Source organism: Chamaea fasciata, unplaced genomic scaffold (genome assembly GCF_029207755.1).
Source record: "Chamaea fasciata isolate MVZ Bird 193981 ecotype frontalis unplaced genomic scaffold, bChaFas1.0.hap1 SCAF_5, whole genome shotgun sequence".
Classification (NCBI taxonomy): Eukaryota; Metazoa; Chordata; class Aves; order Passeriformes; family Sylviidae; genus Chamaea; species Chamaea fasciata.
In genome coordinates, this window is record NW_027094090.1 from 1303581 (window position 1) to 1321461 (window position 17881).

General features: G+C 57.4%; 3 protein-coding genes across 3 annotated transcripts in view; all 3 read right to left on the reverse strand.

Annotated features, from left to right (window-relative positions):
• Window positions 1–17881, reverse strand: part of FBH1 (F-box DNA helicase 1) — a gene marked incomplete at its 5' end in the record, with an annotated part of 140679 nt that overhangs the window by 93504 nt on the left and 29294 nt on the right. The window lies entirely within an intron of this gene.
• On the reverse strand, window positions 96–9229 carry ARSA (arylsulfatase A). The gene is given in 9 exon segments (XM_066182616.1): window positions 96–1272; window positions 1425–1527; window positions 2096–2223; window positions 2449–2573; window positions 3557–3726; window positions 4704–4922; window positions 7588–7828; window positions 8923–9032; window positions 9034–9229. Coding segments are annotated over 9 exon segments (1533 nt in total). The 5' UTR covers window positions 9163–9229; the 3' UTR covers window positions 96–964.
• LOC136289145 (acrosin-like) lies at window positions 9899–12692 on the reverse strand. Its single transcript, XM_066182631.1, has 5 exons — window positions 12610–12692; window positions 12222–12482; window positions 11808–12073; window positions 11363–11508; window positions 9899–10433 (listed from the first exon to the last, which is right to left on the reverse strand). The coding sequence occupies exons 1-5, from the start codon at window positions 12678–12680 to the stop codon at window positions 10068–10070; spliced, it is 1110 nt and encodes a 369-aa protein (XP_066038728.1). The 5' UTR covers window positions 12681–12692; the 3' UTR covers window positions 9899–10067.

Genomic DNA, 17881 nt, shown 5'->3' on the forward strand with positions numbered 1-17881 from the left:
GAATGGAATTCTCCAGTTTGAAACCCAAACCCTTGCTCCTGCTCTTTCCCTTTCCCACTCGAAATCGCGTTAAAAGATCAGGCGTTAAAAACCGATTTGCCGCAAACAGCCGCGAGATGAGGAATCAAACCTTTATTTGCAGCAAGATTAGTAAGAAAAGGTGTGAGACAAAGCAGTGATTCACATGGAAAACCTGGGACAACACCCTACCAGGTTTTATCCCGACTGGAAATAACGCCCTTGTCCAGGGAAGTGAGAGTCCCTTGCCCCTGGCAATGACATCGGGGTCACCGCCAGCTACGGGGGGGGGGGGGGGGGAAATTGGGACACCCATCATCCACATCTGCAGCCCAGTTCAGTCTCCTGGGGAAAACGAGGAGGGGACAATTCGGGGGGAAAAGGAGCGGGGGTTGGCTCCTGGTTTTTGGGGACAGAGCCAGGGAGGGGAGGATGGGGCTGGCAGGTGGAGAGAGGGAGGAACTTCTCCAGGATTCCTCCGGCAGAGCCTCAGGTGTCCCATTCCCGGGAAAAGTCACGGAGAGGGACAGGAATGGGAACAGCTGGAGCTGGCAGTGCCCAGGGATGTGGAGGCGCTGGAAGTGCCACCCAGGGGTGTCCCCTCTGTCACCAGCTCTGAGCTGCCGGGACGCCTCATCCCATTCCCCCTCGGTCCCATTGGGATCCCTGGATCTGGGAAATCCCCTCCAGCGGGATCACAGCTCCCAGGAGCTGCCCTGGCTCTGGAGTGTGATCCCTCCTGGCACAGCTCAGGATCCTGCCCAAAGCCTCCCCTGGGGAGCGCATCACCCTGCTCACACTCCCGCTTCCTTCCTGGGATCTCCCCGACCCCATTTCACTCCGCGGGAATCCAAAACCTCCCCGAGCGTTGGGGCGGCTCCCAGGCCGAGCTGGCAGATTTGGGATTGGGGGGCTCAGGGATTATTTTTTTGGGGGGGGAAGGGTGTCAGCGCGGGGAGCAGCGGCAGCAGGAAGGTTTGGGGCTGCACTCGGGGGCGCAGCAGGGCTGCAGCGAGGCGTCCCGGCCCTTCCCCATCTGGCTCTCCCCGAACTCCAGGCGCTGCTCCAGCAGCGCCTTGTGCAGGGTGATGTCCCTGAGCGCCCGCAGCGCCTCGGGGCCCGCCCGGCCCTGCAGCAGGTCGTAGTTCTCGGCGGGATCCGACTCCAGGTCGAAGAGCAGCGGGGGAAGGTGCGGGGTGAGCGGGGTGAGCCCGTGGCACGCCTGGTCCGGGGTGGTGCCGCTGTGGAAAGAACCTGGGGAAAAAAAAACAAAACAAAACAAAAAAACAAACAAACCAACCGAAATAAAAACACAAACCCCTGGCTGAGCTGGGAGCTCTGGGCAGGGAGAGCTCTTCCAAAGATCTCCCAAAAAAAAAACCCCCACGGGAAGAGGCGTGACTGACCTTGGGTGTAGAAATGAGCCTTGTACTTGCCCAGGCGGACGGCGAAGGGGCCGTGCAGGGGGTCGGGGGACGGAGGGAAGAAGAACACGGCCTGCCGCGGGCTCTGGGGGGACAGCAGCGCTCAGCCCAGCGCCCGAGGGCAGCGGCGGGCGGAGAGCCCGCGGCCGGAGAGCGGCATGGAGCTCAGGGGCGGCCGGGGAGAGCAGGGCAGCGGGCGGGCCGGAGAGCAGCTCCAAAGCTGGATCCGCCCGGATCCCAGCCGCTCCCAAAGCTGGATCCGCCCGGATCCCAGCTGCTCCCAAACCTGGATGTGCCCGGATCCCAGCCGCTCCCAAAGCTGGATCCGCCCGGATCCCAGCTGCTCCCAAACCTGGATGTGCCCGGATCCCAGCCGCTCCCAAACCTGGATCCGCCTGGATCCCAGCCGCTCCCAAACCTGGATCCGCCCGGATCCCAGCCGCCCCCAAACCTGGATCCGCCCGGATCCCAGCTGCCCCCAAACCTGGATCCGCCTGGATCCCAGCTGCTCCCAAACCTGGATGTGCCCGGATCCCAGCCGCTCCCAAAGCTGGATCCGCCCGGATCCCAGCCGCTCCCAAAGCTGGATCCGCCCGGATCCCAGCTGTTCCTGTCCCTCCCGGCCGTCCCAAGCCCCGGCCAGCAGCACTCACCTTCCCCGAGCCGAAGAGCAGCGGGCTCAGGTCGAATCCATCCAGGGTCACCTTGGGAAGGGCGGCTCCGGCCAGGGCGCTCAGCGTGGGCAGGATGTCCAGCGTGCTGGCCAGCTCGTGGGTCACTCCTGCCACGGGGAAATGTCCCCCCAGGGATCCACCCGGTCACCTCTGCTTTGTCCCCTCGGGGAAATGTCCCCCCAGGGATCCACCCGGTCACCTCGGCTTTGTCCCCTCGGGGAAATGTCCCCTCAGGGATCCACCCGGTCACCTCGGCTTTGTCCCCTCGGGGAAATGTCCCCCCAGGGATCCACCCGGTCACCTCGGCTTTGTCCCCTCGGGGTGTGGCTCACCTGGCACGATCCTGCCCGGCCAATACGCCACCGCCGGCTCCCTCATGCCGCCCTCGTAGGTCGTGCCCTTGCCACACTTGAGGTGGCCGGCGCTGCCCCCGCGGGCCATGCGCAGGGTGGACGGGCTGGGGACAAGGACTGGATGTCACCAAAAGCCACCTGGCCCCGCCCGGCTGCTGCCAACGGGGCAGGGACAAGGGTGGCCTGGTGCCAGGGTGACTTTGTCACCATGAGGGGTGGTGCAGGAGATGGGACAGACCCGGGTGGGGCACCCCAAATGGGTGTCACCCGCACGGAGGGGACTGGGGGACATTTGGGGGTGTCACACTCCTGTCCCAAACCCTGGGGACATTTGGGGGGTGTCACCCTGCCTGTCCCCAACCCTGGGGGACATTTGGGGGGTGTCACACTCCTGTCCCAAACCCTGGGGACATTTGGGGGGTGTCACACTCCTGTCCCAAACCCTGGGGACATTTGGGGGGTGTCACACTCCTGTCCCCAACCCTGGGGGACATTTGGGGGGTGTCACACTCCTGTCTCCAACCCTGGGGACATTTGGGGGTGTCACACTCCTGTCCCAAACCCTGGGGACATTTGGGGGGTGTCACACTCCTGTCCCCAACCCTGGGGACATTTGGGGGGTGTCACCCTGCCTGTCCCCAACCCTGGGGGACATTTGGGGGGTGTCACACTCCTGTCCCAAACCCTGGGGACATTTGGGGGGTGTCACACTCCTGTCCCAAACACTGGGGACATTTGGGGGGTGTCACACTCCTGTCCCCAACCCTGGGGACATTTGGGGGGTGTCACCCTCCTGTCCCCAACCCTGGGGACATTTGGGGGGTGTCACACTCCTGTCCCAAACCCTGGGGACATTTGGGGGGTGTCACACTCCTGTCCCAAACCCTGGGGACATTTGGGGGGTGTCACACTCCTGTCCCCAACCCTGGGGGACACTGGGGTGGTGTCACCCTGCTGTCCCAAACCCCGTGCGGTCCCCGCACACCCGACCCACAGGCACACCGCCATCCCCCGCCGCGTCCCCGAGGTGCCACCCACCCCTGCCCCCCCCCCCGCGTCCCCTCCCCGTCCCTCCCGGTCCCCTGACCCGTTGTCGGAGGTGAAGAACACCAGCGTGGAGTTCTCCAGGCCGTTGTCCCGCAGCGCCTGCAGCAGTGTCCCCACGGAGCCGTCCAGCTCGGCCAGCGCGTCCCCGAAGGGTCCCCGCCGCGTCCTGCCCGCGAACTCCCGGCTGGCGAACTGCGGGTAGTGCGTGTGCTGGCAGAGGGCACAGAGCGCCGCGGTCAGCCCCCGTGCAGCGGGACCCCCGCCCTCTTCGTCCCGGGGGACGGCAGCCACACCGGCCGAGAGGAGGATTGTCCCCCCCCCGGCCTCGGCACGGCACAGCGGAGCTCCGGGAGAGAGGGTGAGGAGCTGCGGGTTGGGGAGGTTTTCCCCCGGGAATGGCACAGGGAAGAGGGGAAGGCTCCGGGAAGGAGGAGGCTGAAAGCATCATCCCAGTGAGGCCTGGGTTTGGGGCGGGAATGGCAAGCCCGGGTCATGCAGGAGTGGAGCTCGGGGAGATGCTTCCCCGCTCTCTCCATGGGACTCAGCTCCCCTTCCCTTTTCCCTCTTCCCTCTTCGCTTTTTCCTTCTCCCTTCCCTTTTCTCTTTCCCTTCCCTTCCCCTTCTTTTCCCATTCCCTTCCTTTTTCTTCCCTTTTCCCTTCCCTTTTCCTTTTTCCCTTTTCCTTTCCCCCTTCCCTTTTCCCTTCTCCCTTTTCCTTTTTCCCTTCTCCCTTTTCCCTTCTCCCTTTTCCTTTTTCCCTTCTCCCTTTTCCCTTCTCCCTTTTCCTTTTTCCCTTCTCCCTTTTCCCCTTCCCCTTTTCCCCTCTCCCTTTCTCCTTTTCCCCTTCTCCCTTCCCTTCCCTTCTCCCTTTTCCCTTCCCTTTCCCCTTCCCTTTCCCCCTCCTTTCCCTTTCCCCTTCTCTTTTCCCTTCTCCCTTCCCTTTTTCCTTGCCGTTCGCCTTTCCCTTCCTCCTTTTCCCCTTTTCCCTTTCTCCCTTTTCCCTTTTCCCTTCTCCCCTTTCCCCTTTCCCTTTCCTTTTCCCCTTTCCCTTTTCCCTTCTCCCCTTTCCCTTTTCCCTTTCCCTTTCCTTTCCCCTTTCCCCTTTTCCCTTCCCATCCCATCCCTTTTCCTCTCCCCCTTCCCCCATTCCCTCCCCCACCCCCGGGACAATCCCCCCAAACCCGCACATGTGAGGCGTAGTAGAGCAGGAAGGGGGTTCCCCTGCGGGCGCAGTCGGCGATGAAATCCCGGGAGAACTTGTTATAAAGAGGGACAAGCTCCGGGAAGGAGACGGGCTGCTGGACGATGCTCTGGTTCCACAGCAGCGGCAGCGGCACCACGCCCTGGTCACACGTGCCGAAGCATTTGGTGGCGGGCGGGAAGCACGTCAGGTTCTGGCAGGGGCCCTGGAAAACACCGGCGGTTCGGTGCGCCGCAGGCTCTGCCGGGTCGGAGGCCGCAGGCGGAGAGTCGCGGAAGCGTTTGTGGAAAATGCGGGTTACGGAGCCGGCTTTTTGCAAATTTATCATGTATTCGTATATAAATATATATAAAATATATAAAAATTATAAATATATATAAAATATATATAAATATAAAAATAAATATATAAAATATATAATAGATTATAGATTATTTACAACGTATTATATATAATATATACTCCGGATTATATATATGTATATAAAAATATATTGATACTGCAATACGTACAGTATTAGAATTAATACTCTATGTATAATTGGACTGTGTTGTGTATAATATATATAATATATAATATATAATATATAATATATAATATATAATATATAATATATAATATATAATATATAATATATAATATATAATATTAATATATAATATATAATATATATAATATATAAATAATATACAATATATTATATACAATATACAGTATATTACATATATATTATATATTTTATATATATATTAATACTGTAATACATATAGTATTAGAATGAATGCTCTATGTATAATTGGACTGCATTATATAGAATATCTAATATATTATACATAATATATTAGATATAACATATACATAAATATATATTAATACTATAATACGTATAGTATTAGAATGAATGCTCTATGTATAATTGGACTGTATTATGTATAATGTATTATATATAATACATATAATATAATACATATAATATACAATATACAATATACAATATACAATATACAATATACTATATATTATATAGTATATATTATATATTATATATTATATATTATATATTATATATTATATATTATATATTATATATTGATACTATAATACATATAGAATTAGAATGAATACTCTATGTATAATTGGACTGTATTGTGTATAATATAATATATATTATATATAATATATTATATATATAAAAATATATATTAATACTATAACACATACAGTATTAGAATGAATGCTCTATGTATAATTGGACTGTATTGTATTAATTATCTCATCATAAAGTGATGACATGATCACTTTATTCATCACATAAAGCGATGGATGCATTTTCTGACTGTAACACAGCGTTAGTTACAAAGACTGGTTTGGGGTTTTTTTTTCTCTTCATAAAATCTAAACTGACTGTTGTAACTGCGGATTATAAAGTCGGCTTTTCGCAACTTTACTGTATGTTTATATATATTTACACATGTACTGACTGTTTAAAGCGACACTAAATTTGACCTGGGGCCGTGGAACAGCCCTCCAAAATTGAGTGACAGCGCTGGGGTTGTGGGTGTGTGGTTTGAATAGGATCCTGTGACCTCACAGCGTGAAAAACTTTGATTTCGAGGTTTTAATAAATAGTAATTTTTTTTAGCATTATTTTTTAGCATTTTTTGGGCGTTTTTAGTAATATATATGGGGCAAGATGGAGGATTTAAGGCGTTGTCTGGATCCTTCTTCCTCACCTTCTTCTTCTTCACGGTTTTGAGTGTTTTTCTCAAACTGGGTGAAAACTGTGGACCTCGGGTGGTCAATTATTGTGTCAGAAATATAAATAACGCGGGTGTCACCTCGATATCGGGCGATCAGCGCTTAACTACCCTTGGAAAGAATTAGAGACATCTCCGTTTTCTACCTTGCTGGTTAGAGCTCATGACTCACGAGGCCGTGATCGAGATAAGAATTAATTAACACCCAGTCCAAACACAAAAACTGCCGCTCGCCCGTGTGTTGATCCTGCCTCTGACACCAAGGAAAGAAGGTAAGAAACCCAAAACTGCTGCAGGACGGGGAAGGGAAGGAACAGCAAAGTGCCCCAGTGGCCTCTCCCCCACCAGAAATCCCTCCCCAGAAGCCCAAGGGAGGGTTTTGCCCACCCCAAAACCGCCCCAGGACTGCGCAATTCCTTCATCTTGCGATGAAGAACTCTTTGCTCTCGGAGCTGCTCGTCTTTAAAAGGTTTTTTAAACCTTTTAAACTCACACGCCCGAGGTCTCATGACCCACGAGCAGGTTTTGTCCCTGTGTTGTTTGTAGGAAAGTGAACACCGGCGGGGAGAAGAGACGGGGTTTGAAAGTTTTTTTCTTTTTTCTTTTTTCTTTCCTTTCTCCTTTCCTTTCCTTTCCTTTCCTTTCCTTTCCTTTCCTTTCCTTTCCTTTCCTTTCCTTTCCTTTCCTTTCCTTTCCTTTCCTTTCCTTTCCTTTCCTTTCCTTTCCTTTCCTTTCCTTTCCTTTCCTTTCCTTTCCTTTCCTTTCCTTTCCTTTCCTTCCCTTTCCTTCCCTTTCCTTCCCTTTCCTTCCCTTTCCCTTTCCCCTTTCCTTCCCCCTTCCCTTCCCTTCCCTTTCCCTTTTCCTTTCCCCTTTCCTTTCCCCTTTCCTTTCCTTTCCCCTTCCCTTCCCCGTGCGTGTTAATAAAATCTGTTTCCTTTTAAGTCGGGGCCCGTTTTTTTTGCCCTTTTCCTCCCCAGATCTCATCTCCCAGAGGTAAAAAAAACCCAAACAAACCCCGAGAGCAGACACTCAAACCACTCCACTGAATCTGACCCAATAGAAATTCAGCGAGCACGAAACCACCACACCCACCGCCCCCCCGGATCCCCTCACCTGGTCGTGGGAGTAGGGCACCCCCAGGAAATGATCGAAGCCCTGGCGCAGGGGCAGGAAGGAGCCGTTGTGGCCCAAGCCCAGGTGCCACTTGCCCACCATGGCCGTGGCGTAGCCCCGGGCCTTGAGCAGCTCGGCCACGGTGACCTCGGCCAGCGGGAGCCCGCCCCGGGAGCCGGGGTCGAACACGCCGGGGTAGATCCCCGAGCGCACCGGGAGGCGGCCGGTCAGCAGCGCGGCCCTGCGGGGACACCGGGAGGGCGCTCAGGGGACAGCGCGGGGCGCGGAGGGGTGGCACCGACCGACTGTCCCGGGGACGGCACCGACCGACTGTCCCGGGACACCGAGGGGTGGCACCGACCGACTGTCCCGGGACAGCACCGACCGACTGTCCCGGGACACCGAGGGGTGGCACCGACCGACTGTCCCGGGACACCGAGGGGTGGCACCGACCGACTGTCCCGGGACAGCACCGACCGACTGTCCCGGGACACCGAGGGGTGGCACCGACCGACTGTCCCGGGACAGCACCGACCGACTGTCCCGGGACACCGAGGGGTGGCACCGACCGACTGTCCCGGGACAGCACCGACTGACTGTCCCGGGATACTGAGGGGTAGCACCGACCGACTGTCCCGGGACAGCACCGACCGACTGTCCCGGGGTACCGAGGGGTGGCACCGACCGACTGTCCCGGGACATGGCAGGTTTATTTCCCCGTCTATCCCGGGACACGGTGGATTTATTTACCCCCTATCCTGGGACACGGCGGGGTCAGCACCGCCTGTCCCTCTGGAGACACCGTGGGTTTATTTCCCCGTCTATCCCGGGACAAGGAGGTTTGTCCTCCCATCCCTGCCAAGCCACTGCAGTTCCATCCCTTCCCCTTTATCCCGGATCTCTCAGCTCCATCCCCGCCCCGCTATCCCGGGACACCCCAGCCCCACCCCGCCGCGTTTATCCCGGGACACCCCAGCTCCATCCCCGCCCCGCTATCCCGGGACACCCCAGCTCCACCCCGCCCCGCTATCCCGGGACACCCCAGCTCCACCCCGCCCCGCTATCCCGGGACACCCCAGCTCCACCCCGCCCCGTTTATCCCAGGACCCCCCAGCCCCACCACCGCCGCGTTTATCCCGGACCCCCCCAGCTCCACCCCGCCCCGCTATCCCGGGACACCCCAGCTCCACCCCGCCCCGTTTATCCCAGGACCCCCCAGCCCCACCCCCGCCGCGTTTATCCCGGGACACCCCAGCTCCATCCCCGCCCCGCTATCCCGGGACACCCCAGCCCCACCCCGCCCCGCTATCCCGGTCCCCGCGGCGCGGGCCGTACCGGGACGGGCTGCAGACGGCGGCGCTGCTGTAGAAGTCGGTGAAGCGCAGCCCGCGGGCCGCCAGCCGGTCCAGGTGCGGCGTGGCGGACGAAGGGTGCCCGTAGCACCCCCAGGTCCCCGTAGCCCAGGTCGTCCGCCAGCACCAGCACGAAGTTGGGGCGGGCGGCGGCCGCGGCCGCCACGAGCGGCGGCAGCAGCGGCAGCAGCAGCCAGGGCAGGGGCCGGCCCCGCGGCCCCATGGCGCTGCCCTCACGCTGTCCCCGCGTGTCCCGGGACTGGCCCCGATGTCGCCGCCGCCGTCCCGGGGCGGTCCCGGCAGTGGCCGAGCGGATCACGTGAGGAGCATAGAGATCACGTGGCCAGCGGGGCATGCTGGGAGTTGTAGTCCCTAATGGCGGCGCCTGGATGGGGGAGCCGGGAATGGGGTAGAGCGCGGAGAGGGACGTCCCAGAGCACGGGATTGCCTCTGGAAAGCTCGGGAATATCCACGGGGAGGAGATTCCCCCTCCTCTGGTCTCTGTTCAGCGCTGGGCACTGCCCGGGGCAGAAGCTGAGCCTCCTGCGCAGGTGGAATTCCTGCGATCATTCCCTGCCCGTTTTCCTGGGAACCCCAGAGCCTGGACCCTGCTCCTACAGCAGGAGGAGTGGGATGGGTCCCAGCAGCTCAGAGCTGGTGACAGAGGGGACACCCCTGGGTGGCACTTCCAGCACCTCCACATCCCTGGGCACTGCCAGCTCCAGCTGTTCCCATTCCTGTCCCTCTCCGTGACGTTTCCCGGGAATGGGACACCTGAGGCTCTGCCGGAGGAATCCTGGAGAAGTTCCTCCCTCTCTCCACCTGCCAGCCCCATCCTCCCCTCCCTCGCTCCCCCTCCTCTGTCCCCAGACCAGGAGCCAACCCCGCTCCTTTGGTCCCAAATTGTCCCCTCCTCGTTTTCCCCAGGAGACTGAACAGGACAACGAGGATAACTGGGAACAGGAACAACTTTAATTCAAGCGCAAAGCGGATTCACCACCGGGGTGGGCTCAGGGCAGCAGCGTGGGCAGGGCACGGCTGCCCCGGCCTGCGGGGATGACTCTGGCCCCACAGGCGGGGCCCCGAGCAGGGAACGGTTCCCACAAGTGGATCAGCTCATCCCGCCGCTCAGGCTTCCTCTCCCTTCAGGAACTGCAGCAGCTCCTGCAGCAGCTTCAGGAATTGCCCCAGGATCCGGTGTCGGTACGAAACGGCCGTGTAATCCTCCGAGTCCTCTCCGTTGGATTTCTCCAGGTTGCCGCTGCCCGAGTCCGACTCTGGCGCCGGGCTTGGGGGAAGCTCTGGTGGAGGAACATCAGCTTCTGGCGGGAGCAGCCCCATCTGCACCTGGATCCAGGTGTGGAAGTGCTGGACGGAGGTGAAGACGCCGGGTCGCTTGGCCCCGGCGCAGCCCTTGCCCCAGCTGGCCAGCCCCACCAGCCAGAAGTAGTCACCGACGTTGTCCTTGCAGACCAGGGGTCCGCCGATGTCCCCCTGCGCCAGGAGAGAGGGCTCAGGGGCTGCTGCCAGCCCGGCCCTTCCCGTGCCGGCCCCTCCAGAGCTGCATTCCCGGCCGGATTCCCATGGAAAGGCTCCGCTCTGGGGCTGGGGGATCCAGCCCGGCAGCACGATGGCGCTTGTGCAGGGTGGGCTCTGCACAGGGAGCGGGGATGGCCAGGGCAGGGATATTCCGGGATATTCCGGGATATTCCGGGGTATCCCAGGATATCCACACTTGGGGCTGCTGGGGGCACTGGGCGGGCTCCGGGGGCACAGTGGCAGGCCTTGGGGACAAGGGGACACGGGGCAGGGACACAGGGACGGGGAAGGGACACCCGTCAGTGGTGGGGCCGGGGCTGCGAGGGCACCGGGCCAGGCCCAGGCGGGGCCGGGATCCGTGTGGGGCTGGGGGCCGGGGGGGCCCGAGGGGATCCCGTGGGGCCTGAGGGGATCCCGTGGGGCCCGAGGGGATCCCGTGGGGCCCGAGGGGATCCCGTGGGGCCTGAGGGGATCCCGTGGGGCCCGAGGGGATCCCGTGGGGCCTGAGGGGATCCCGTGGGGCCCGAGGGGATCCCGTGGGGCCCGAGGGGATCCCGTGGGGCCTGAGGGGATCCCGCGGGGCTCAGGGCTCTGGGGGGATCCCGCGGGGCTCAGGGCTCGGAGGGGATCCCGCGGGGCTGTGTGGGCTCTGGGGGGATCCCGCGGGGCTCAGGGCTCTGGGGGGATCCCGCGGGGCTCAGGGCTCGGAGGGGATCCCGTGGGGCTGTGTGGGCTCTGGGGGGATCCCGCGGGGCTCAGGGCTCTGGGGGGATCCCGCGGGGCTCAGGGCTCTGGGGGGATCCCGCGGGGCTCAGGGCTCGGAGGGTCCCCCGGCCGTGTGTCGCTCCGGGCTCCCGGTGCCCCCCGTGCCCCCCCGCAGGTACCTGGCAGGTGTCGATGCCGCCCCGCGGGTACCCCGCGCACAGCTCCTGCGGGTGCACGGCGCCCCCGTACCAGCGGCTGCTGTTGCACAGCTGGACGTCCATGAGCCGCACCTTGGCCTCCTGCAGCACCAGGCGGGGCCCGGGAGCTGCGGGCACAGAGGGCGCTGAGCACCGGGCACAGCCCCGGGCACAGCCCTCGGGGCCGGGCACGGCCCTGTCCCGCCGTGTCCCCTCCCGGGGCCGGGCACGGCCCCTGTCCCGCCGTGTCCCCTCCCGGGCACGGCCCGTGTCCCGCCGTGTCCCCTCCCGGGCACGGCCCGTGTCCCGCCGTGTCCCTCCGTGTCCCTCCCCAGCCCCGGCTCCTGCCGCTTTTCCTCTGCCCCGGGCCGGCGCGGCCGTGTCCCTGCTGTCCCCCGCTGCTCCCGAGCCCCGGGCGGGCACTGACCGCTGTCCGGGGCGCCTCTCCAGCCCGCGGTGTAGCAGGTTTTCAGCTCGGCCACCGCCAGGGAGCCGTCGGGCACGCAGCCCAGCTGGATGTAGTCGCTGCACTCCACGGGCCGCTCCAGCTCCACCAGGGCGATGTTGTTCCCGGCCGTGGCGGGGTCGTAATATTTGTGCACATGGAAGGTGTGGATGCGGCGCAGCTCGGCCTCGGGGCCCGGCTGGCTCAGGTCCGTGGCTCCGATCACCACTTCCCACCTGGAGATGTCCCTGGGGGGCAGGAGAGGGAGAAAGGATTGAGGGAGCAGAGGCACGGGATGCCACAGCGCCATTCCCTTCCCGCACGGGGGACATCCCGGCGCTGCGGGGACACCCCTGTCCCTGCTGAGGGGACACCCCTGTCCCTTCTCGTCCTTACCCGGCCCCTCGGAAGCACTGTGCCACCGTCAGCACCCACTGCGGGTGGATCAGGGCCCCCGCACACATGTGCCACGTGCCGTTCTCCAGCGTGGCCTGGATGCTGATGACACCGGGCCAGGCCCCCGGGTGCACCCCGGTGCCACCCGTGTCCTGCGAGGCGCCCTCGGAAGATTCCAAAGGTTCGTAGCTACGGTCCTGGGAATATTCCGGAACCGCCGAGCTGCGGTCGAAGGCCACGGGCCGGAGGCCGCAGGTGCCCCTGGAAGCACGAAGCCGTCAGTGCCCTGCTCGGGGACGGCAGGGACGGGGACCCCCGAGGGGCTCCTGTGTGCCCAGGCTGTGCCAGGGCAGCCCCGAGTGTCCCCGAGCCCCCTGGGGACACCGACCTGCAGCTGTCCCAGGTGCCGCCCGCGGGCCCGGCCAGGCCCAGCAGGAGCAGCAGCCGCAGCAAAGCCATCGGTGCCAGCGCGGGTGGCGCAGCCGGAGCAGAGGTGTCACCTCTGGTGCCCGCGGCCCTGGCGGTGCCCGCGGTGCCACCAGCCCGGCCTGATGTCACAGACGGAGCCCCGGGACCCTGCAATGCTCGGGCCGGGAGGGACCTTAGCGACGGCGCCGTGTCACCCGGGCCGCGGGCAGGGCCACCCCCGCCGGGCCCGGCGCTGCCAGGGATGGGGCTCCCCGGGAATTCGGGGATTTGGGAATTCGGGGCGTTGCCGGCAGCGGACGGGGAGGGATCGGATCGGGGGAGAGCAGCCACGGAGGGGAGGGGGCCCGGGGGACGTGTGTCCCCTCGGGGACAGCTCCGTTGTCACCTCTGCTCCCAAAGATGTGTGTCCCCTCGGGGACAGCTCCGTTGTCACCTCTGCTCCCAAAGATGTGTGTCCCCTCGGGGACAGCTCCGTTGTCACCTCTGCTCCCAAAGATGTGTGTCCCCTCGGGGACAGCTCCGTTGTCACCTCTGCTCCCAAGGATTTGTGTCCCCTCGGGGACAGCTCCGTTGTCACCTCTGCTCCCAAAGATGTGTGTCCCCTCGGGGACAGCTCCATTGTCACCTCTGCTCCCAAAGATGTGTGTCCCCTCGGGGACAGCTCCGTTGTCACCTCTGCTCCCAAAGATGTGTGTCCCCTCGGGGACAGCTCCGTTGTCACCTCTGCTCCCAAAGATGTGTGTCCCCTCGGGGACAGCTCCGTTGTCACCTCTGCTCCCAAAGATGTGTGTCCCCTCGGGGACAGCTCCGTTGTCACCTCTGCTCACAAAGATGTGTGTCCCCTCGGGGACAGCTCCATTGTCACCTCTGCTCCCAAAGATGTGTGTCCCCTCGGGGACAGCTCCGTTGTCACCTCTGCTCCCAAGGATTTGTGTCCCCTCGGGGACAGCTCCGTTGTCACCTCCTCTCCCCGATCCCAAGGATTCGTGTCCCTTTGGGGCTGATCCCAAATCCATCCCGGATCTCTCCGGGCCCGGGGGCGGGCCCGGGCAGGCTGCAGGTGACAGATGGCTGCCGATGGCAGGTGACAGATGGCTCCGGGATGTCCCCGAGCCTGTTCCCGACGTGGTTTCCCACAGAAATCCCGCAGACAGCGCTGGCTGCGCTCCAGCTGCGCCTCGGGCTGGGGCGGGGGTGGCACCGGCGGGGACACCGGGGACACACCGGGGACACACCGGGGACACACCGGGGACACACCGGGGACACACCGGGGACACCGGGGACACACCGGGGACACACCGGGGACACACCGGGGACACCGGGGACACACCGGGGACACCCCGGGGACACACCGGGGACACACCGGGGACACCGGGGACACACCGGGGACACCGGGGACACACCGGGGACACACCGGGGACACACCGGGGACACACCGGGGACACCGGGGACACACCGGGGACACACCGGGGACACCCCGGGGACACACCGGGGACACACCGGGGACACCGGGGACACACCGGGGGTGGCAGCGGGGGGAGGACACCGGGGACACACTGCGGACATTTGGGATATCCCATAATTTCTCTGTGCCTGTGCTGGATTTCTTGTGTTCCTGGTGGTATTGTATTTTATTTTGTTTTATTTTATTTTATTTTATTTTATTTTATTTTACTATTTTATTTTATTTGATTTTGTTCTGTTTTATTTTATTTTGTTTTTTTTATTTTTATTTTTATTTTTTATTTTTATTTTTATTTTTATTTTTATTTTTTATTTTATTTTTATTTTAAATTTTATTTTTATTTTTTTCCTCTGCTCCTGGTGATGTTTTATGGCTGTTTGTGGGTTTTTTGGGGTTTTTTTCCTAATTTCTTGCGTTCTGGTGGTGTTTGATGGTGTTTATTTTAATTTCTTGTGTTTCTAGGGGTGGGGTTGGTTTTTTTTTTTAATTTCTTTCTTGAGTGTAATTTTTTTTTTGAGTGCAATTTCTTTGGGCATAATTTTTTTGAGCGCAATTTTTTAAAAGTAATTTTTTAATGTAATTTTTTAGTGTAATTTTTTGAGTGCCTTTTTTCGAGTGTAAATTTTTTTTGAGTAATTTCTTTCGAGCGTATTTTTTTTGAGTGTAATTTTTGGAGTGTGATTTTTTTAAGTGTAATTTTTTTCTGAGTGTAATTTTTTTGATTGTATTTTTAAATGTAATTTTTGAGTGTAATTTTTTGAGGGTAATTTAAGTGCAATTTTTCTGAGTGCAATCAAAAAAATTCTTTTTAAATGTAATTTTTTGAGGATATTTTTAGTGTAATTTTTTTGAGAGTAATTTTTTTTAAGTGTAATTTTTCTGAGTGCAATTTTTTTTCAGTATCTTTTTAAATGTATTTTTTTTAGTGTATTTTTAGTGCAATTTTTTTAGTGCAATTTTTTGAGGGTAATTTTAGTGTAATTTTTTTAGTGTAATTTTTTTGAGTGCAATTTTTTTCTGAGTGCAATTTTTCGGAGTATATTTTTAAATATAATTTTTTGAGTGTATTTTTAGTGTAATTTTTTTGAGGGTAATTTTTTGAGTGTAATTTTTTTAAGTGTAATTTTTTTTCGGAATAATTTTTTTTTCTGAGTGTCATTTTTTTTCTGAGTGTAATTTTTTGAGCATATTTTTAATGTAATTTTCGAGTGCAATTTTTTGAGTGTATTTTTAGTGTAATTTTATTGAGTGCAATTTTTTTAAGTGTAATTTTTTTCTGAGTGTAATTTTTTGAGTGTATTTTAGTGTAATTTTTTTGAGTAATTCTTTGAGCGTATTTTTAGTGTAATTTATTTGAGGGCAAATTTTTCTGAGTGCAATTTTTTTGAGGATCTTTTTAAATGTAATTTTTTGAAGATATTTTTAGTGTAATTTTTTTGAGTGTAATTTTTTTTAAGTGTAATTTTTTTTCTGAGTGCAATTTTTTGAGGATATTTTTAAACGTAATTTTTGAGCGTAATTTTTGGTGTAATTTTTTGAGTGCAATTTTATTTGTCTGTAATTTTTTTAGTGTAATTTTTTTTAATTTCTTTTTTTTTTTTTTTATTTTTTGTTTGCTTCTTTGTTTTTTGTCTTTTTGGTGGCAGCCAGAATTCCCAAATCCTTTTCCACCCAGGCAATTCCCGATGCTGGGAGGTCCGGAATTCCCTGAATTTCCAGCTCCGCTCTAGGTGGCAGCAAATCCATGGCTGGTCCCTCCTTCCCGGTTTGGGTTAAAATCCCGGGATTTCAGAATTCCTGAGCTGCGAGTTCCTGACAGGAGCAGAATCCTAAAATCCCACCTGGAGCTCCGGCAGCTTTGGGAATGTCAGAATTCCCGGGGGGGGGGGGGGGGGGGGATCTTCTTCCTAAAATCCAACCCGGGATTTAGGGGGGTGGCTGGATGGGTTATCCCGGGATTTCTGGGTTTTCCTGGCTGGATGGGGTTATCCTGGGATTTTGGGGTGCAGTTTGTTTGGGATTATCCTGGGATTTATGGGTTATCCCGGGATTTATGGGTTATCCCGGGATTTAGGGGTGCAGCTGGATGGGTTGTCCCAGGATTTAGGGGTTGTCCCGTCTGGATGGGGTTATCCTGGGATTTATGGGTCTGGCTGGGTGGGTTATCCCGGGATTTAGGGGTTCAGCTTCGTGGGTTTATCCCAGGATTTAGAGGAGCAGCTGTTTGGGGTTATCCCGGGATTTATGGTGCAACTGTTTGGGGTTATCCCAGGATTTAGAGGAGCAACTGTTTGGGGTTATCCCGGGATTTACGGTGCAGCTGTTTGGGGTTATCCCGGGATTTATGGTGCAGCTGTTTGGGGTTATCCCGGGATTTATGGCGCGGCTGGGTGGGTTATCCCGGGATCCAGGGCAGTGCCGGGACAGGGGCTCTGTCCCCGCCCGTGTCACTGCTGGGGACACCGGGGTGGGGCCAGCCCAGCACGTGCTGGTGGCCGCCGGAGCTGGGCCTGCCCTGCCCAAATCCCAGATAATCCAATATCTGGATATTTCCCAGATCCTGACTGAACCCTGGCCAGACCCTGCCTGGACCTTCCCCAGATCCTGCTGGGATCGTTTCTGGATCCCGACCAAACCCTGGCCCAAATCCTGCCTGGATCGTTTCTGAATCCTGCCCAGATCCCGCCTGGATTTTCCCCAAATCCTGCCCAGACCCTGCCTGGATTTTCCCCAAATCCTGCCCAAACCCTGCCCGGATTTTCCCCAAATCCTGCCCAGACCCTGCCTGGATTTTCCCCAAATCCTGCCCAGACCCTGCCTGGATTTTCCCCAAATCCTGCCCAGACCCTGCCTGGATTTTCCCCAAATCCTGCCCAGACCCCGCCCGGATTTTCCCCAAATCCTGCCCAGACCCTGCCCGGATTTTCCCCAAATCCTGCCCAGACCCCGCCTGGATTTTCCCCAAATCCTGCCCAGACCCTGCCTGGATTTTCCCCAAATCCTGCCCAGGCCCCGCCTGGATTTTTCCCAAATCCTGCCCAGACCCTGCCTGGATTTTCCCCAAATCCTGCCCAAACCCTGCCCGAATTTTCCCCAAATCCTACCCAAACCCTGCCTGGATTTTTCCCAAACCCTGCCCGGATTTTTCCCAGATCCCACCCAAACCCTGCCTGGATCCTTCCCGGCCCTTCCGCTGCCACGTGTCCAGGAACCAGCTGGAATGAGCTGGAGCAGGAGCTGGGAACTCAGGATATGGGTGTGGAAGGGGAATTTTCCTTGGGAGGTGCCAGCCCTGCCTGTGTGCCCAGGCAAGATCCAGGCGGGATCAGTGGGATCCAGGTGGGATCAAAGCGATTCCAAAGGGATCCAGGCAGGATCAGAGGGATCCTGGCCCTGATCCCTGATGTCACTTCCCTGGCGATATTCAGGTGATTCCCAAGAAATCAGGGATCCTGGTTTTGGGATTGCTGCTTTTCCAGAGGGACGGGCTGGGCTGGAAGGAGCAGTTGGCACCATCCCATATTCCTGGTGCTGCCCCATATCCCTCTTTTCCTCCTCTAGCCCGTTCCCGCCCCACTGGGCTCTTTCCCCAAGCGGGAATTCCCATTCCTGATCCCATTTCCCAATCCCATTCCTGATCCCATTCCCCAATCCCGTTCCCCATCCCATTCCCCACCCAATTCCCAATCCCATACCCCATCCCATTCTTCATCCCATTCCTGCTCCTATTCCAATCCCACCCTTGATCCCATTCCCCATTCCCCAT